Source organism: Bactrocera dorsalis, chromosome 6, assembly GCF_023373825.1.
Source record: "Bactrocera dorsalis isolate Fly_Bdor chromosome 6, ASM2337382v1, whole genome shotgun sequence".
Lineage (NCBI taxonomy): Eukaryota > Metazoa > Arthropoda > Insecta > Diptera > Tephritidae > Bactrocera > Bactrocera dorsalis.
In genome coordinates this window covers 17,474,678-17,496,916 of record NC_064308.1, presented here as the reverse complement: position 1 = coordinate 17,496,916, position 22,239 = coordinate 17,474,678, and the positions used below count along the sequence as shown (strand labels likewise).

Genomic DNA, 22,239 nt, shown 5'->3' with positions numbered 1-22,239 from the left:
AGAAGAAGAAGTCGTGAGTTTTTTCTTTAAATTCTTACAGATCAGAGGTATTTTATGGAATCGCTTTGACTTTAGACGCATATTTCTCAGAATTATTGACTCCACAATAGTGCCCAGTGTAGCAAAGTCGTAACTCACACCGACGAAGTAGTACGGGGTTCTAAACCCGATCTTTCCAATAATTTGTATAAGATTTAAATAAAAGGACTTAAAAATAGTAAAGAAGTTGCAGTATAGGCACGTTACCAATATATTTTGGGTGTTAGATTCTCCAAGAGTCCTATTTTCACACATATAATACATACAATACTAAACTAAACTATTTGTAATAATTTAAACTAAAATAGATATATTCTTCAAACATTTTTAATAAAATAGACAAGGAAAACTTAGATTTATCTCATTTGAATTCCGAAGAAAGCCAATTACTAAAAAATTTATTACAAGAGTATAATGAACTATTTTTTGAAGAAGGAGAGAAACTTTCTTTTACACACGAAATTAAACATACAATTATTACGACAAATGATAGACCTATCTATTCGAAAATATATAGATATCCACAAGTCCACGAATTAGAAATTCAGAAACAAATAAAATAAATGTTAGAACATAACATTATTAGAGAAAGGAATTCTGCTTATAATAATTCTTTGTGGGTAGTTCCCAAAAAAGCAGATAAATATGGAAATAAGAAATGGCGCATTGTGGTCGACTACCGAAAGTTGAATGAAATTACCATTAGTGATAAATTTCCGATACCCAACATCTATGATATCATGGATAAGTTGAGAAGAGCCCAATATTTTTCTTCTATTGACTTTGCTAAAGGTTTTCACCAAATACTGGTGTATGAAAATGACAGGAAAAAACTGCATTTTCTACTTCGTTAGGGCATTATGAGTTCTTGAGGATGCCATTTGGCCTCAAAAATGCTCCATCGACATTTCAACGTCTCATTAATTCAGTTCTTCGAGATTTCATAATAAAAATATGCGTTGTCTATTTAGAAAACATCCTAATTGTTAGTACCTCTTTGTTAGAACACATAGACAATAGAAGAAAATATTCAAAAAATTACAACAATCGAAATTGAAAGTAAGACTAGAGAAATGAAGTTTTCTAAAAAAAAGAAACCGACATTTTAGGTCGTTTGTTAACCCCTGAAGGGATAAAGCGAAACCCAAATAAGGTGGAAGCCATATGAAAATTAAAGTTACCCAAAGATGTAAAAATTATCGTATATAACCCAAGTTATATAACTGCTTTTGAAAAATTAAAAGATATGATTACAAATCCTCCCATTTTAAGATATCCAGTTTTTAACAAAAGATTTAAACCAATAACTGATGCTAGTAACTTTGCTATTGGCGCAGTTCTCACTCAAGATGAGCATCCAATTGCATACGCTTCAAGAACATAAAAACTCACGAAAAAAACTACTCAACTATAGAAAAAGAGTTGTTAGCGATAGTGTGGGCAATAAAATATTACCGACCTTATTTATACGGAAGAGAGTTCGATCTTAAAACAGATCAACCTCTTAAGTGGTTGCAAGAGAAAAATTGTGGTAGGGATATAAATACTAGGCTACAGCGCACATAGGTTTCTACTAGTGCATACTGCGGCTAAAAATATAAGGAGATATCGCAGGACAATGACATTTGGTACATCATTGTTTTGGATTCCAATCAAGAAAAAAATGAAAATTTTTTTTTTAAAAATTTTATTCTACGCCCACCTCCCATAGAAGGTGAAACTTAATTTTTGACCTAGAGCACTGATTTTTGGCATTTTTATGACATTATATATGTTGGTGTTAAATTTCAATAATATCCGCCCACTTTTACGCCCACCTCCCATACAACTAAATTCTCTTTTATTAAGTCTCTTTTAGCAAATTTTGTACATCTTCGTGACATTCTGACATTGTTTTTTTCAAGGGGGGCAATTTGGGGCAGCTGAATTTTTTTTATCGTTTAGCTGAGACTTCAGGCTTTAATTCGGTATATGTATGTCGACAGCGGTAGACAGCGCTAAAAAGATGCACCACTTTGAATTTGAAGAACATTGAAATTTTGACGTCCAAATTATGTTGTTCCACAAAATTTTTTATGCATTATTTTTTTCAATGGATTTTGATGCAAATTTTTTCTTTGATACATATTATAAATGAAAAATAATAACGAAGTTGAATTTCAATAGTTGTTTTATTGTATCAATAATTTGACTTTTGAGCAAATTTTTTGCTAATTTTGATGCTCTCTAAATTCACCAACTTTGGGTATTTCTGGACAAAAAACTAATGCAGATAGAATCCTAATACTTTGGGAAAATAATGTATAGATAGTTGGTAAGAAACTGTGAAATTTTCATTCAAATCAGACAACACGAAATTTTTGAATTTCGGCCACAGATATCCCAATGTGCAGCGTTGGTTAGTACAATTGGGGGAATATGATGCAAAAATTTATTATATAGCTGAAGAAGAAAATAAAATAGCCGATTTCCTAAGCATTGATAGTAACGAGATAAAGATGATTAATACCAAAAATTTGGGAATGACCGTTGAACAAATGTTAAAAATTAAAGATTTAAACGCTGGAGAGGAGCAAAATCAAACAATTTCTATGGAAGTTCAAACCAACCATTCTCAGGAAGAAAGTTTTTATAATCATTTTACAACTCTCGATACGGTTGTAAATCGTTTCAAACAGCAGCTAATTTTGGTTGAATCAAAAGAATTCGAAGTAGTAAATATTTTCATAAATAAACGTGTTTTTATTGGCAAAAAGATATCACTAGCTTTAACATAGTCAATATTCTAAAAAGACATTTTAATAAAGGAAAGATCGCTATATACTCTGAATTTGGAATATATACAGATATCGCTTTTTCCACACACCCACAGCTAAAAACTAAAATACATGAAATAATAAATAATTGCGAACTCTGTAACGGAGGAAAATATGACCGATACCCGATCAAACCTAAGTTTCGCACTAGGGAAACATCTAACACAGTGAATGAAATTGTTAATAGTGAACACTCATTTATAGTCTTTGTAGATAAGTTTTCGAAATATGTCATTTGTTTTCATTTATTTGATAGAAAAAGCCAAACAATCGTATGTAAAATTAATAAATTTTTATCAATTTAAGGGCATGTAAAAAGTTTATTTTCGGTAACGAATTTAATTCATAAAACGTTCGTGACTTTCTGACCAAAGAAGGCATACAGTTTCATGCCACAAAGCCAAATAACCATACGGATAATTCCGACGTCGAAAGAGTAAATAACACACTTACAGAATGTATAAGAACACTAAATTTGGAAGAAAAAGCTCCAATCATAATCCAAATGTGTAAAGCCGTAAAGTTCTATAATAATTCGTATCACACCGCAATAAAAGCTACACCTTTAGATGTTCATAATAACAAAATCGATCATAAAATATTTAAAAAGCGATTAGAAGAAGTAAAAATGAAGATTATTTCAAAACATAACACCAAAAGAGAATCCTATTTAGAAACTATTGGCGAAGGTTTTATTAAGAATTATAGTAGTGTAAGACATAAAGACGAGCCAAAATTTATCAAAACAAACTTGAAAAACATTCATACTTCAAATATTAAGCGTCCTTTAAAATTCGAAAAATTTAATATTGACTTTCATATTAACAATAACGGTAATGACAACATAATCCTTAACGATTGTTAACGTTAAGTCAGAGAAGCTTTAACTTTAAACAATTCTACCTCAGCGTAAAGCTTAGTATCCAGCTCTCAAGAAATGTAAAAACTTCATAAAAAAACGCTTAAGACGGTCAAGAAACTTTCCTGCGATAAATTTACTTGTGCTAGTATGCAGCTTAAAAGTAATGTAGTACTAATTTTTAATACTTTTTTTCAAGAAAATGCTAATGTGGCAAACCTGGTTTTGCGAAGAAACATGAAATCAACAATTGCTTCTTGAAGGAAATTCAAAATAATCGTTAAATTCATCCTAATTTAGTAAAAATCATTATTATGAAGTACATATATTTCATTTTGAAATGTCGCATAAGCCTTACCAATCATCAACAACATTCCTGAAATCGCAAGGAAAATATTTATGTTACTACACACATACATACAGACATATTACGCACAAAAATTATTTTCTTTGTTTATTCTCTCTTGCTCTTTTAATGTGGATCATTCACAATGCGTAACCAGCTGTCAACAATACTTGAAGAAATAATGTATTTTTTTTGGATACGAACCTTAATAGAAAAGTAAAAGGGTGTAAAACAAAAACAAAAACACATTTACTACATAATTATTAATGAACTTACTTCAAAGAAATTATATTTTTTTATAGAAACTTCCTACAAAAAATAAAAAAATAGATCGAATAGTTTGCAGTTGATTTTGATTTGAAATTGATAACTAAGTCATTTTTATTAAAAAAATATCAAAAAGCTATATTATGCAGAATTAAACTTAATAACTGGAGTACCAAAAAAAAAAAATAATAGAAGTTGTATGCCGAATTAACTCATATGTAAAATAATAAAAGTAATTCAACGAAAGATTCCAAATCAATTGGAATACAATTGGAACAAAAAGAGCTAAAATGAAATGAAATATGTTCGAAAAGTTTATATTTATATTTTCAATATAAAAGAACTAGAATAAATTTTCTTTCCCAAACAAATATAAACATTGTAATTATAAATAATTTTGAATTTTTCTATACAAAAAAAAAAAACAAATTAAGATTGTTAACAAAATTATATACTCAAGAATCCATATACCAATGAATTATGTAACCATACGAATAAGCAACGAGATCCAGGAGAATCTCAAATCAAAGGGTGGAGGAGTTACATTCCTATACTCTAAAAATGTAGTAATTATAAGTATGTATGTATGTATATAGTAAATGCAGTTTGGATTCTTAAATATAGGTTTGTATCCAGCTCTCAAGTAATTGCTCAAGAAAAAAAATGCGTTATTTCAAGTAGGTTTGACAGCTGGTTACGCATTGTGAATGATCCACATTAGAAGAGCAAGAGAGAATAAACAAAGAAAATAAACTTTGTGCGTAATATGTATGTATGTATGTGTGTAGTAACGTAAATATTTTCTTTGCGATTTAAGGAATGTTGTTGATAATTGGTAAGTCTTATACAACATTTCAAAATGAAATATACTTCATTATAATGATTTTAACTAATTTAGGACGAATTTAACGATTATTTTGAATTTCCTTCAAGAACCAATTGTTGATTTGATGTTTCTTTGCAAAACAAGGTTTGCCATATTCGCATTTTATTGAAAAAAGTATTAAAAATTAGTACTAGACTACTTTAGAGCTGCATACTAGCACAAGTAAATTTATCGCATGAAAGTTTCTTGACCGTTTCTTAAGCGTTTTTTTATATGAAGTTTTTACATTTCTTGAGAGCTGAATACTAAGCTTAACGTAAGTGTGCCCAATTACGGCCTAATACCTAATCCCGTGCTATTTCGTTTACAAGTTTTTTAAATAAACAAAATAAGTCAACGCTACCCATCATTCAAAGGACAGTTATTTTAAATTGTCAAAAATATATTCAACTTTACATTTGAAAAATGTCAAACCATAAATCATTTTATTTCATATTAAATTCACATATGTTAATTGGCTGGAAGCAGTTGCCTAGCGCGGTGGTGATAATTAACAAGTTTTGTTGTGAAAAGTGTTAAGAGTTGTGTAAAAATTGTTTAAGACTGATATTATAATTGGGTAAGTGCATATATATATATATACTAAAATATTTGTACATTATAGCATTTTTTACCGAAATATATGCTTTAATATGAATTTTATATAATAAACTCATAAAAATATTAAATGCAAAATTAGAACGGAATTTGGTACATTGAAATTTCACCTGTACCGATCTACGTGCTATGAAACGGAATTAGGAACATATATCATATTTCGTTTTACTTTGTTTTGGGGTTGAAAATTGAGTTTTAATATATATTTAAATTCTTAGCTTAAAGTAAACTCAATAAATTGTTTAAAGATCAATTTCCGTCCTATCGTTTTTTGAGGAAAAAGCTTATTTTTTGCGTATGAAATTTCATAAATGAGCTTAAAATAAGTAAACACAATTCAGAGGCTTACTTTTTCTAAAGCTATGTTATTGGATTAACAAGACTTTATTTGCGATGATTCTTCATTGGTGGAATTTAAATTAGTTACAAAACAGTTTACATCAAATATTTCGGGAACTCCCTGCTTAATATTTATAAAAACATGTAGCACGAAAATAGGCTTCAGTTTTTAATTTTGTGCCTAATTCCGTTCTATAGGCCGCAGTTGGGAACGGTGTGTTTCTAATTACGTTTCAATTCATTTTAACAGAAATTTGAGTGCCGCCATCATGCCAAAATTTACACAGGAATCATTAAATTTAGCTCTTGAAGCAATAAAAAGCAATCGGATGACATGTTACAAGGCTTCAAAGGTATATCCTGTTCCGAAGCAAACTCTACTGGACAAAATTAAATATGTACAAGTATTCAAAAGGCTGCCCAGGAGCTTCAGCTGTGCTAACGACAGAAGAAGAAAGTTTTATTGTCAAATGGGTTTGTTATCTGGCGGAAATAGGCTTTCCAGTAACAAAATATCGACTTGTAAACTGCGTTACTAACTTGGTTATGGAACTAAATCGGCCGAATTCTTTTAAAAATAATATACCAGACAGAAAGTGGTTGCAAGGGTTTTTGAAAAGAAATCCCACAGTGAGTCAACGTGTTTCGCAATCCTTAACAGTTTCTCGTGCATCGGTAACAGAATCTTCCATAAGAAGTTGGTTTAAAAGAGTATATCAATACTTGGAAAATAACAATTGTCTCGATGTTTTAGAAGATTCAACACGAATCTTCAACTGTGATGAGTCCGCGTTTTTTCTTTGTCCAAAAGGTCAAGCAGTTTTGACAAAACGCGGTTCAAAGCATGTATACTTCAGATCTGGCAATGATGATAAAGAATGTTTTACATTATGCATAGGAGCTTCCGCTTCCGGTAAAATGATGCCAACTTTTGCTCTCTTTCCATACAAAAGACTTCCAACCAACATACTTTCCAAATTTCCTTCTGATTGGGCTATTGGAAAGTCGGATTCAGGCTGGATGACCTGTGAAACATTTTATGAATATATAACAAATGTCTTTTATCCCTTCATCCTGAAAGAAAATATACAACTCCCAATCGTACTATTTTTGGATGGGCACACGTCACATTTGTCGCTGCATCTTATTGAGTTTTGCAAGAAGCAAGGAATCATACTTATAGCGCTTCTTCCAAACTCGACACACTTGCTGCAATCAATGGATGTTGCAGTATTTCATAGTTTAAAAAATGACTGGAGAAAGCAAATACAAAATTGGAGAATGCTAAATAATGGACAAAGAATAAAACGGGAAGATTTCGGACCTATTGTTCAGAAATACATACAATCTACAATCACTTCTGATATACTACAAAACGGTTTTAAGGCTTGTGGCATATTTCCGTTTAATGAAGATGCAGTGGCTTACAATAAAATTTTAAAACCTGACATCAGAGACACATCCAATATAATCAGAGTACCAAACATGAATATCGCAGAAATTTCAGAGAACTATGAAGCAACAAAAACACTTGAAACTAATTCCGAAGAATTTTTACAAAGTTTTGAGAAAAGGTTGCCGGCTGAAAAGCTTAAACTGTTTATTGAGTGCAGCGGAACTTGGAAAGGTGATGTTAAGGACGAAAACTTATTTTACTTTTTGAGAAGTGTTAAGAATGAGCAAACAAGCAGCTGCATTGCAAGTATTTCTAATTCCGATCTTAATATTACGAGTATTTTAGCTAACAACGACTGTTTATTGGATATCGAAAACATGAGTATTGATTTCATAGATTTCAATGAAGAATTAGTTAACAAACATAATTTGAGCAGCTCAACTTCATCTTGTGCCGTGAAGTCCAAGCAGCGTAAAGTAGTACATATATTGGACAGTGTACCTTGCCCAGTAGCTCAAGCCATTAACTTCGAAGATATCCCAACAACTGTCAACCATCCACCAAGACCTCAGTTGCCCCCTAGGGAGGCGAATGGCAATGTAGACGTGGTTAATATTAATTCGAGAACTCCACCAAAAAGCAAAGTTAATGCAATAGAAATAAAATAATCTGAATTTCCAACGCCTTTCAAAAACCAACGCCGAACAAAAAATTTGTCATGAAAAAATTAACCCCAACTGTCGCCACTGCTTCTGAATACATTGAGTATCAGCGACGCTTGGATGAAGAAAAAAAGATTAAGAAAGAAAAGATAATTTTAAAAAAGAAAGAAAAGCAAGGTTCAAAGGTGAAAGTAAAACGGAACATTAATAATAGTTTTAATCCAGGAGACTATGTTGTAGTAAGGTATGAAGGCGAGAAATTTCTTGGGCTGGTGTTAAAAATTACTAATGGGAATCCAGAAAAATTTCAAATGAAAACCATGACAATGAGTGGATCTAACTGGCGTTGGCCAGAAAAAGAAGATATTTTAGAATACGACGCCGATGAAGTAGTTAAAAAAATTAATTTACCTCAGCCTATAAATAAGAGAGGAATATTTTCAATACCTGATATGTAATAAACTAAAATTTAATATTGAACTGACTTTATGTATATTAATGTAATTGAAATTATTTTATTTCACGTACAAGTAATTGAATGTATACAGTTTTACTAACTAAATACTTATTATTTTATGTGTATATATCGCATCAAATGCATAGCTGACAAATAATGTCATTAAAATATTTGAAGTTATTTTATTTATGTGAATAAAAATGTTTCCTTGTGTTCCACGTATAAACTGTGTAAGTTTTACTTACAAATTGCTAGGAATAGTTGAAATAAGAACTTTTTCTAATGTAGCACGGAATAAGGATCACTTTAGCACGGAATTAGGATTTTGACAAAATTTTAGCACGGAATTGGGGCCAATTGAGTGTTTCAGAAAAGCATTAATAACAAAAAAACGGTACAAAAATTCTATCATTTGAAAAGTGAATATGAAAAATAAAAGCTTTATTTACGATTTGTTAATAATTCTTCATTCCGTCTAACTTTTGATTCACTGTAATATGCGTATATTCATCAATCTACCTTAATATGCCGTAATTAGGAGCATTTATATCGACAAAAACGTTTTCGCCTTTTTTTGTCAATAAAATTTTCACTGTGTTGAATAGTTGTATACCACAGCAACGCGTGGCCGGATCCACTAGTATATATGTATGTATGTATTTATATACATATAAGTAAACAAGCTAATAAGGAATGCTAAAATAGTTAATCCTAATATTAGAGGCGAAACAAAGAATGTTAGTACAGTTAGCATTAGGATAAGTAGTAAGTAAACTAATAAGCAATGTAAAATTAAGTCAGTCTTAAGATTCAACGCAATAAAGGAAGAAGTAACAGCTCATGTTTTTTTATTTCAACCTTATTTCATTTCTCGCGTGGTTTTCCCTACATCAGACGGAAATAGGGCTGGGCTTGCTTTTTAATAAATTATAAAGATTTGACACCCATTTAATATCTTCACATGCGGTTGCCGTTCAAAGTGAGGGAAGAGTAGGTACGTTGTGTAGGACAGTATATGTATATTTGCAAATTGAGAAATAATGTGTTTCATAAATTTATTTACGAGACGCTGACTCGCGGCGAATTTATTAAAATTAGAAAGAAAAATGATTCAAGTGAAAATATAAACATCAATATAACGGGTGATTTTTTTGAGGTTAGGATTTTCATGCATTAGTATTTGACAGATCACGTGGGATTTCAGACATGGTGTCAAAGAGAAAGATGCTCAGTATGCTTTGACATTTCATCATGAATAGACTTACTAACGAGCAACGCTTGCAAATCATTGAATTTTATTACCAAAATCAGTGTTCGGTTCGAAATGTGTTTATCGACAAATTTTGTTCAGCGATGAGGCTCATTTCTGGTTGAATGGCTACGTAAATAAGCAAAATTGCCGCATTTGGGGTGAAGAGCAACCAGAAGCCGTTCAAGAACTGCCCATGCATCCCGAAAAATGCACTGTTTGGTGTGGTTTGTACGCTGGTGGAATCATTGGACCGTATTTTTTCAAAGATGCTGTTGGACGCAACGTTACGGTGAATGGCGATCGCTATCGTTCGATGCTAACAAACTTTTTGTTGCCAAAAATGGAAGAACTGAACTTGGTTGACATGTGGTTTCAACAAGATGGCGCTACATGCCACACAGCTCGCGATTCTATGGCCATTTTGAGGGAAAACTTCGGACAACAATTCATCTCAAGAAATGGACCCGTAAGTTGGCCACCAAGATCATGCGATTTAACGCCTTTAGACTATTTTTTGTGGGGCTACGTCAAGTCTAAAGTCTACAGAAATAAGCCAGCAACTATTCCAGCTTTGGAAGACAACATTTCCGAAGAAATTCGGGCTATTCCGGCCGAAATGCTCGAAAAAGTTGCCCAAAATTGGACTTTCCGAATGGACCACCTAAGACGCAGCCGCGGTCAACATTTAAATGAAATTATCTTCAAAAAGTAAATGTCATGAACCAATCTAACGTTTCAAATAAAGAACCGATGAGATTTTGCAAATTTTATGCGTTTTTTTTTTTTAAAAGTTATCAAGCTCTTAAAAAATCACCCTTTACCACTTAAAACTCAGAACAAAAAATTGGCTCCACATGTGTCATGTATTCTGAATGGCGAGTTTTATAATAATTATAACTGTTTTTGGAGGATGGAGTCATGTGTAGAAGTTCACGCAAGTGGGGAAAGTTCTCTGATCGCCATTCACTTGGGAGTGGCCCGAAACGATTCTTTTACATATGACTCAAGCAGCTCACGACTTCCGGTCTTTGACCAAGTATACTCTGGGTAGCCAAGGAACATCCGTTTGAAGGCGAGCTAACGTGAGAAGGCGAAATATTCCCCACTTAGGGTTGTGCGCTGGGCTTGGGACCCGCCACGTAAAAAACACCCCCAATGAAAGGAAACAACAAGCCTCGGATGAGTGACCCCCCTTTTGATGACGACCATGGCAAACGAATTAAGGACTATGATTTGAGGGCATGCACCTGGAATGTCCGGTCCCTTAATTGGGAAGGTGCCGCTGCCCAGCTGGTTGATGCCCTCGTGAAAATAAAGGCTGACATCACCGCCGTCCAAGAAATGCGATGGACGGGACAAGGACAGAGACGAGTAGGTCCTTGTGGCATTTACTACAGTGGCCATATAAAGGAGCGCAAGTTTGGTGTTGGATTCGTGGTGGGAGAGAGACTCCGTCGCCGAGTACTATCATTCACTCCGGAGAATGAACGTCTAGCCACAATCCGTATCAAAGCGAGGTTCTTCAACATATCGCTAATTTGCGCCCACGCCCCCCCCAAAGGAGCGCAAGTTTGGTGTTGGTTTCGTGGTGGGAGAGAGACTCCGTCGCCGAGTACTATCATTCACTCCGGAGAATGAACGTCTAGCCACAATCCGTATCAAAGCGAGGTTCTTCAACATATCGCTAATTTGCGCCCACGCCCCGACGGAAGAGAAGGACGATGCGACCAAAGATGCCTTTTATGAGTGCTTGGAGCGCACTTATGAAAGATGCCCCGCCACGATGTCAAAATCGTGCTTGGCGACTTCAACGCCAGGGTGGGCAAAGAAGGTATCTTTGACACTACGGTCGGTAAATTCAGCCTCCATGAGGAAACATCCCCAAATGGGTTGAGGCTGATCGACTTCGCCGGGGCCCGAAATATGGTTATCTGTAGTACTAGATTCCAGCATAAGAAGATACATCAAGCTACCTGTCTGTCTCTGGATCGAAAAACCACCAACCAGATCGATCATGTTGTGATATACGGAAGACACGTCTCCAGTGTTTTAGATGTGCGTGCGCTCCGAGGTCCTAACATCGACTCGGACCACTATCTTGTTGCAGACAAGATTCGCACTCGCCTCTGTGCAGCAAAAAACGCACGCCAACAAACACAAGGAAGGTTCGACGTCGAGAAGCTGCAATCACAACAGACAGCCGAACGATTTTCTACTCGGCTTGCACTCCTGCTCTCTGAGAGCACTCGTCAGCAACTCGGTATAAGGGAACTATCGGACGAAATTTCAAACTCCTTACGTACAGCTGCAACCGAAACCATTGGTTTTCGGAAAGTGCAAAAGAACAGCTGGTACGCATGCATATGCTTCTTTGCAAAATATGGTCGGACCAAAGCATGCCCAACGATTGGAATTTAAGTGTGATATGCCCAATCTATAAAAAAGGAAACCCCACAGTCTGCGCCAACTACCGTGAGATAAGCCTCGTCTACAACGCGTACAAGGTTCTATCGAGGGTATTTTGTGAAAGATTAAAGCCCACCGTCAACAAACTGATTGGACCTTATCAGTGTGGCTTTAGACCTGGAAAATCAACAACCGACCAGATATTCCAGATACGCCAAATCATGGAAAAGACCCGTGAAAGGAGAATCGACACGCACCACCTATTCGTCGATTTCAAAGCTGCTTTCGACAGCACGAAAAGGAGCTGCCTTTATGCCGCGATGTCTGAATTTGGTATCCCCGCAAAACTAATACGGCTGTGTAAACTGACGTTGAGCAACACGAAAAGCTCCGTCAGGATCGGGAAGGACCTCTGCGAGCCGTTCAATACCAAACGAGGTTTCAGACAAGGCGACTACCTATCGTGCGACTTTTTCAATCTGCTGCTGGAGAAAATAGTTCGAGCTGCAGAACTTAATCGAGCAGGTACAATCTTTTATAAGAGTGTACAGCTGCTGGCGTATGCCGATGATATTGATATCATCGGTCTCAACACCCGCACCGTTAGTTCTGCTTTCTCCAGACTGAACAAGGAAGCAACGCAAATGGGTCTGGCAGTGAGCGAGGGCAAGACGAAATATCTCCTGTCATCAAACAAACAGTCGTCGCATTCGACACTTGGCTCTCACGTCATTGTTGACTGTCATAACTAAAGTTGTAGATAATTTCGTCTAGCCTAGAAATCCAACGCAGGATTACTCTTGCCAACAGGTGCTACTTCGGACTGAGTAGGCAATTGAAAAGTAAAGTCCCCTCTCGACGAACAAAAGCCAAACTCTATAAGTCGCTCATAATTCCCGTCCTGCTAAATGGTGCAAAGGCTTGGACGAAGACAACAACCGATGAGACGACGTTGCGAGTTTTCGAGAGAAAAGTTCTGCGAAAGATTTATGGTCCTTTGCGCACTGGCCACGACGAATATCGCATTCGATGGAGATGAGATATATGACGACATTGACATAGTTCAGCGAAGTAAAAGACAGCGGCTACGCTGGCTAGGTCATGTTGTCCGGATGGATGAAAACACTCCAGCTCTGAAAGTATTCGACGCAGTACCCGTCGTGGAAAGCAGAGGAAGAGGAAGACCTCCACTCCGTTGGAAGGACCAAATGGAGAAGGACTTGGCTTCGCTTGGAATATCCAATTGGCGCCACATAGCGAAAAGAAGAAACGACTGTCCCGCTGTTGTTGACTCGGCTATAATCGCGTAAGCGGTGTCTACGCCAGTAAAGAAGAAGAAGAAGCCCAGGTGAATATTTTTCAAATACTTGAATAATTTTTTTGTAAGTTGTTCTAACTCTAATAAAAAAATATAGAATGTGATATTTTCCCCAAGTTACTTAACAATTCCTTAATGAGCGGTTTTCTAGGAAGCCATGGAGCTGACAATTATGAAGAATATCTCCATCATCGAATGTATAATTTTTCTAAATATGGACATGTTACATTCTCATTTACATAAATTTAAAGATAATATGGGAGCTTATTCAGAAGAACAAGGAAAACACTTGTATCAAGATATAATGGAATTTGAAATACGTTACCAAGGCCAGTATCCTGAACGCATGGTGGGTGACTTTATTTGGAGGTTAATAAGGGAAATTTTTACTGATGATAGGAAAAATAAAATTGTTAATTTGTAAAAATTTAGAGTATATTTTAAAATGTCAGTTGTAACAATGAATCCTAAACGGGATGGCCGGTATCTCTTAATAAATTATATGGTAAAACCCTTGCCCAAATACGCTTTTGACAACGAAATTTGATCCAAGGTGACAACATTATGTTGGACAATACATACATTAGATGATATGTTTTTAGCATCCAACAACGACAAATGATTTAAAACATCAAAGAAGATCCCGCCGCAACATTTTGATATGAAGGATATCGGAAATTACTAATGGGGATAGATTTCTATCCAAAACTTAATAAATGCGAAAATGCGAGAGGAAGTGTTGTGGATGCGAAGTAGTTCATACTAAATAGTAATAAATTAACATCTACTTAAAACTATGGGCAATAAATAGTAAGACTTTGTTCATATCTAATTCTAAAATTTTTATTGTATTCTTCAAAATATATTTCGTTCCTGTAAATCCACTTGTGCCAACTTTTTTTCCCAATTCTCGAAACAGTTGTTAAAGTAAAGTTCCAGAATAGCTTTCAATGCGGGAAGGGATTCTAGTTTAAGGTCTTCAATTGACTTCAAACGGTTGTTGCGGCACAATATTAGTTAAAAATTTTACGAAAAATTCCAGAAGAATCAGTGCAGTCTACAACGGTGCATTGTCGTGGTGCGAAACCCAGAAATTTGATTCCACACAAAAAACTTAATGGAACTTCATTATTGAATGATTTCACTCAACTTAAAAATCGCCGAATACACTTCATGTATTTCAGAAAGACAAGCGTATACCAAATACTAATGGTTATCTTGATTTGAAATTTGGTACAGATAGTCATACCAACCTAGAAAAAAAATATCGACAAATGAGATTTCTTCTTGTACTCTTTTTATTTTCAGTATTCATACATTGTGGGAGGATGGAGTCATGTGTAGAAGTTCACGCAAGTGAGGAAACTTAACACCATTCACTTGGGAGTGACCAGAAACGATTCATTTACATATGACTCAAGCAGCTCACGACTTCCGATCTTTGACCAAGTATCCTCTGGGTAGCCTAAGAACATCCGTTTGTAGGCGAGCTAAAGTGAGAAGGCGAAACCTTTCCTCCGCAGGGTTGTGCGCTGGGTTTGGGACCCACCACGTAAAAACAGTCCCAATGAAAACTAAACGACAGCCTTGCTGTTAACTCGGCTATAATCGCGTAAGCAGTGTCTACGCCAGTAAAGAAAAAGATTCATACATTGTAATGCATTTGAACACTTTTGATTAAGGTCAGTGTTATTATATCCGAGGACTTTACCTTCACTTAACTCCCACAAAATTTGTACGTTTGCGCTCTATCAGTCCTTAATATTGTATAGTATAACTTACCATTCATGCATGTATATTCCAGTTTTTTTTTTTAAATGGAAATAACTAATTACAATCAGGAGTAAATATATATATAACAACTATACACCATTTCATTTTTATATAAAGGGTGATTTTTTAAGAGCTTGATAACTTTTAAAAAAAAAAAAAACGCATAAAATTTGCAAAATCTCATCGGTTCTTTATTTGAAACGTTAGATTGGTTCATGACATTTACTTTTTGAAGATAATTTCATTTAAATGTTGACCGCGGCTGCGTCTTAGGTGGTCCATTCGGAAAGTCCAATTTTGGGCAACTTTTTCGAGCATTTCGGCCGGAATAGCCCGAATTTCTTCGGAAATGTTGTCTTCCAAAGCTGGAATAGTTGCTGGCTTATTTCTGTAGACTTTAGACTTGACGTAGCCCCACAAAAAATAGTCTAAAGGCGTTAAATCGCATGATCTTGGTGGCCAACTTACGGGTCCATTTCTTGAGATGAATTGTTGTCCGAAGTTTTCCCTCAAAATGGCCATAGAATCGCGAGCTGTGTGGCATGTAGCGCCATCTTGTTGAAACCACATGTCAACCAAGTTCAGTTCTTCCATTTTTGGCAACAAAAAGTTTGTTAGCATCGAACGATAGCGATCGCCATTCACCGTAACGTTGCGTCCAACAGCATCTTTGAAAAAATACGGTCCAATGATTCCACCAGCGTACAAACCACACCAAACAGTGCATTTTTCGGGATGCATGGGCAGTTCTTGAACGGCTTCTGGTTGCTCTTCACCCCAAATGCGGCAATTTTGCTTATTTACGTAGCCATTCAACCAGAAATGAGCCTCATCGCTGAACAAAATTTGTCGATAAACACATTTCGAACCGAACACTGATTTTGGTAATAAAATTCAATGATTTGCAAGCGTTGCTCGTTAGTAAGTCTATTCATGATGAAATGTCAAAGCATACTGAGCATCTTTCTCTTTGACACCATGTCTGAAATCCCACGTGATCTGTCAAATACTAATGCATGAAAATCCTAACCTCAAAAAAATCACCCGTTATTAATTATCTTTCTAACTTTCAATATGCCAATTTATGTAACAAATGAAAAAGTTTACGGAAAATATTATAATTTTATTTTATTATTATTAGGGTTTGTCGTTGTCTAAAAAGTTATACTATATTTCCGAGAAATATAAAATATGGGATACAAATATGTCTGACATATAGTATATTAGTTTCACCCTGAGAAAAAGTGCATGTGGGGCATAAAATCAAAAATTACATATGTATACTATACGAGTATGTCAGTAAAACTACATATTTTATTTTTTTCAAGCATACAGCCAACGCACTGGAATTTCAGGCTGTTTGTTTGACTTAACAACGGTCATGACTATACATGTACATTAAAATATCGTTAGCTTAGTATGCGAACGTCCTTAAACCATTTATTTTAATTTTTTATGCGAAAAATAAATTTGTGAAAATGAAGCAAAACGTGAGCTCATTGGTATTGGCTTTTGTTCAAACTTAAATTACTTGTTAAAATCATTTTAATTATATATTATTTATTTATTTACATATCACATTTGAATACCTTTCCATAACAACATGTAAGAACGGCATTCCGCCAAAGTTTTTGGTAATGATCTGTTTTTAGTTGTGTTATCTGCGTACGAATACAATTCTCAATTTTGATTAAAGTGAAAATAGTAATACTATGCGCGTTTGCAAACTAAAGCAACGAAATACATGTTACCTTAAGACGAAAACTTAAATAATGTAAAAACAACTTTTGTATAAAAAATTAATTATATAAATGTATATTTGATTTCACATGAGTAAATAAATATATTTAACGTTCATGTTAGGTAGGCTTGTGTCCGCTTATATGTAAGCGTATATGTATTGTATAAATAAATAAGCAATATTAAATACTATAGAACTCATCTCGCTATCACACAATTATTGTCTTATCGGCCAATAGACAGTTATTGCTGGAGAAATAGCAGAAACGGAATCGCTGTAGTGTCTTTGACATTCATGAGCAAGCACATTCGACCACTCGCATGTCTGTCCACGTGGAGATCTTCAGTTTTTCACTGTCTTTCTCGTCCACATGCAATACTTCGAGTTCGACTAGTTTAGAAGGCGCACAACAGGGGCGAGGTGCGCGTTCACGATTTTGCTTCCATATTAGACTCTGCAACATGGCGTGATGGTGAGCCGGATTATATCGCGGTGGACAACGGCCATGACAATATCCAGCATCGAATACCTTTGGCTGAATAATAAATTCAAAACCTTTGATTTCCTTGAATATTACTTCCATTGTGTGCCGACAGCAACGTTGATTGAATTTATGACAAGAAAGTTTGTCAATAGCACCGCTGGGACGTTGTTGGCCATTTAAAAATGTGGCCACGTTATGATAGTGACGTGACTTCTCAACGGAATTGGAATGTTTGTTGGATCTGATTTCCTTGTATGACACACCAAGATGACCAATTATGTTCAAAATTGGCATTAGTTGTGCACCATCGGCGTCCACATCGTCTACATTAGTGGGTGACGACATGTCGTTTAATATACGGGCACCAACACGTTGGCAATTATCACACTGCACTTCCAGACCCAGATTAGACCGCTCCTCGCGTAACCATGTCTCTACAGCTTTTGTCACATCAAACTGCACCCATTGGCTATGAGTATCATATTTGCGGCTGTGATCTATCTCGATGTTCACTTTAGAGCTATCGAGACACACGCGTTTACCGTTTCCCAAACGTTGATATACCTTCAAATTTAACAGATGTTTCTGTTTATCATTGGCCGCCGTGGTGTTAGCATGGCCCTTACCACTTTTTTCTACGCTGCTGCCACATGACCGATTTTTAGATTTCTGTTTTCTTTTATTGGGCTTGACTGCTAAAGCCGAGCTGTGTATTACCATAAGCCGAATGTTGGCCTCTTCGACATCGCCGGGTTGCAACTGAGCAGCGTTTGTCTCCAGAGCAAAATGTAAAATCATAGTAGTTTGTTTTTGCCGAAACTTTCGGTTATTGTTCCGCTGCTGACGTGGTAATACGAAATTATTAGATACAGTTTCAGCATCGGTTACCTCATGTTTTGTATGGGGAAAGTTGTTCAGAAAAGTTTGAGTGTTACGTTTTTGACGCAAATAAGTATCGTACTTCGTGACATTCGGAGCGATGCTGACTATACGTAAAGGGGCGCTTTCTAATTCCTGCTCAACTTTGTTTCTAATAGCATATGTTAATTGAGCTAGCTCTCGTCGCTTGCGATCGTGCACCCGCCGCAAATATTCCCGATACTTTGTAACATATTCACGTTGACTTATATTAATCTAAAACGGTAAAAAATGTAAATTTTAAACATCGCAAAATAGGAGCATTTCTTTAGATATCATGATATTACAAATATATTGCATTTTATATATAAAAAAATAAAAAGAGACGGTAAAACAAGAATATTTTTGCTTGCTCGGTACTCTGCAAAATAGGTTCTTAGACACCTCTAAGAAAATCTGTACAAATACTTATGAGTATCATACCTCGCTTCGAATAACTTGAAAAAATATCGCGTTTCATATAATTGGTAGGAAATTATGTGCTCTACAAAATGGTCTCTAAAGATTTTTTCGTAAACCGTACATCGTAAAGGAAATTAATGTTTGATTATTTTAAGAAATTCTTATTAGTGCTTTTAAGTTATATAACTGGATAAAAAAACATTTCAAGTTTCAACTGCTGTACAAAAATGGTCTATGTTTATTTCTTATTATTTTGTAGGAAATTTAAAATGAAAAAATATATATCAAAAAACAAAAAAAAAATAAAAGAATAAGAAACAATTCAGAGTAGAAAATTTCCTACAATACCATTAGTTTTGCAAATTATAATTAGTCCGAGTTATAAAATTTATAAAAGAATAAGGAAGAGCTAAGTTCGGGTGCAACCGAACATTTTATACTCTAACAACTTGCAAAAATCAAAGTCAGGGAACTATTTACTTTAAGGTGTAAAACCAATCATATAAAGTAAAGTCAGCCGGATGTTTAAAAATACTGATATTAGTTATATAGGGAATAACACTGTTATGAATAAAACACGCTCTCTTATTTTCATTGGGATAATTCATATATTGGCTGCTATATGAATTACAAAGTCACCCGGAAGTTCGAAAATCTTTATATTGAGTGTATAGGGGCTAAAGGTAGTATTGGTCAACCCATTTTTGACATACAAACATGCCATTATAAGAGAAGGATTATCTTTTAATTTCAGTTATATATATCACACATTGTCCAACTTTTTCGATCAAAAGTCAACTATAAGTACCAGGGTCTAAATATTCGGTACCTTAGGGCTTGAACAGTTTTTATTGGATTTAAAAACTTTTTGGTTATAAGGTGCCACGCACTAAAGACATTATTCGTGCAAAGTTTTATCCAGCTTTGACCAGCTTCTTGATTTATGACGAATCAAGTGGAATTTAAAATTGTGCTGTATGGGAAGTGGGCGTGGTTGTTATCCGATCTACGTACTAAATTTTGTCAAAATCGGTCGGACGGGTCCCGAGATATGGGATTTCACCAAAAAGTGGCCGGTGCCACGCCCATCGTCCAATTTTCACACTGGCTCTCATACCATCTCGATAGTAAAATTTGATGTCCCAGACGTATGTATATAGTTATTGATTTATCAAGCTTTTAGTAGTTTTTAACAGTACCGTTATATGGGGAGTGAGCGGAGTCATTCTCCCATTTCATCCATTTTTACACTGCCGGTAGAAGTTCTTATAAGATTCGTGCTCTGCGAATTTGTCACTTAAGTGGTTTAGGCGTCATGTACATTAAACTTGTTAAAGGGCGGAGCCATTCCCACTTTTTCAAAAAAAATTTTCCGCAAGTGCCCTTTGCTACTACGATCCTCTGTAATTAAAAATTAAAAGTTAAATTAAAGTTTTATAATTTAGTGCTTAGTTATGACACTTTATGTATTTTCGATTAATGGCGATTTGTGGGAGTGGCAGTGGTTCGATTGCGCCCATCTACAAACTCGATTTTTTGTACTAAGGAAGCAACATACCAAGTTTCATCGAGATATGTCAATTTTACACAAGTTACAGCATGCACGGACGGACGGAGGGACGGACAGACAGATAGTCAACCGGATTTCAACTTTTCTCGTCATCCTGAGCATTTATAATCCTATATCTATTTCGTTTAGTTTTAGAAGATACCGAGTCCCGTCATCACAAAACTCTCTTAAAATTTTTTTATACGAAATATTATTTCCATCCATCGTAACCCGATCGCTCTTATATAGTTTAATGGGTGTCACAGATAACTAAATGCCTTTATATTCCGGCATTTGACAACACTATTGTTGTAATCTGGAAACTCACACTTTTTTTGTAAAGTTTGACATTTTTATTGGTATGCTGACAAGACAAGACAATATGGAGGATGACTGGAGGTATTGAAAGTATGATTATAAATCTTACACATCATGCATAACATGATCCAAGATTTAATGAAATCACAAAATCAAATGCTGCAAAATTTAAAAACAAAAAAGTAAAAAATGATCTTACTAAATATCTGGATATGGAATGCTATTGATAATATCCAACATAATTCAAACATTATCAGATTTCTGTCTGAAAAGAATATAGATGTAATGCTTATAGCAGAAACTCATCTTACAAATAAAAATAATTTCAATATACCGGGGCTTAGACTCTATGTTACAAATCATTCGGATGGAAAAGCGCATGGTGGCACGGCAGTGTTGATTAGAAATCGTTTAAACCACTATTCTCTAGAACAGTGGTTCCCAAACTTATTTTGTCTACCGCTCAGTTTGAGAATAAATATTTTTTTAGCGCCCCCATTTTTTCACCTATTTAAAAAACACTATAACTTCAAATTAATTATTGTGACCTATACGAGGTGTGTTCAAAAAGTACCGCGAATTTTGTGTTTTTTCAAAATTATTTATTTATTCATGAATATCTATTTTGTCCCCTTCAAAGTAATCCCCATGAGATATTATACACTTGTGCCAACGGTTTTTCCAATCTTCGAAGTACTTCAAAAAATCATTTTTTTTACCTTCTTCAGCTCCTCCTTCGATGCCGTCTTTATCTCGTCAAGAGAAACGTAACGTCGTCCTTTCATGGGCTTCTTCAGTTTAGGGAACAAGAAAAAGTCACAGGGGGCCAGATCTCGGGAATACGGTGGCTGCGGCATGATTAGTGTGTTGTTTTTGGCCAAAAAGTCGCGCACAAGCAACGATGTGTGAGCAGGGGCGTTATCGTGGCGCAATTTTTTTGATAGGTAAAAATCGAAGACGATTCAAAACACGTGCAAGCTAAAGCAACTGTCAACAATTAAATGAACATTCAAAATGGCCGAGCTTGTCGGCATAAGTGAAAGACATGAGTACCAACATAACACCACAAAAAATTCGAAATTCCAATATATATGTACGTAACCAGCGAAAATTCAAAATTCGCGATACTTTTTGAACACACCTCGTAAATGTATATCAACGGAGAATTCTAAACGAAACTTTTACTATAACCAGCAACTTGAAACCTGAGCGCAGTTGGTAACATACAACGGCGCTTAGGTTTCAAGTTAACTCTTACGGGCTCCACCTGCCAATAAGAATGATTATTGAAACACAACTTTATACAGTCACCGAAATAAGTATAGTGTACAAAGTAAAAAAAGGAATTTAAGGAAGTTTACAAGCTTTTTTTTGAAAATGATTGCATGTAAGCAATTGCGACCTATTTGTTCAT

The 22,239-nt window shown here is 35.1% G+C and overlaps 2 protein-coding genes across 13 annotated transcripts in view; one reads left to right on the top strand and one right to left on the bottom strand.

The window, feature by feature from the left end:
- The first annotated feature begins 6,677 nt into the window (after window positions 1–6,677).
- Window positions 6,678–9,961, top strand: LOC125779298 (uncharacterized). Its single transcript, XM_049460565.1, has one exon. The coding sequence runs from the start codon at window positions 6,696–6,698 to the stop codon at window positions 8,211–8,213; it is 1,518 nt and encodes a 505-aa protein (XP_049316522.1). The 5' UTR covers window positions 6,678–6,695; the 3' UTR covers window positions 8,214–9,961.
- Window positions 9,962–16,692: 6,731 nt separating this feature from the next.
- The window catches only part of LOC105225491 (uncharacterized), a 232,280-nt gene continuing 226,733 nt past the window's right edge, over window positions 16,693–22,239 (bottom strand). For 10 of the 12 annotated variants that reach the window (XM_049460346.1, XM_049460344.1, XM_049460342.1 and 7 more), the window contains one exon: window positions 16,693–18,772. In XM_049460346.1, the coding sequence (XP_049316303.1) occupies window positions 17,447–18,772 (1,326 nt within the window). In that variant the 3' untranslated portion in view covers window positions 16,693–17,446. Of the gene's footprint in view, window positions 18,773–21,544; window positions 21,850–22,239 lie in introns of those variants that run through there. The other 2 variants (XM_049460347.1, XR_007423230.1) reach the window with 2 other exon arrangements.

What these genes read in the sequence shown, in the direction of transcription:
- LOC125779298 (XM_049460565.1), top strand. Translation starts at nt 6,696, where the DNA reads ATGGAACTAAATCGGCCGAATTCTTTTAAAAATAATATACCAGACAGA.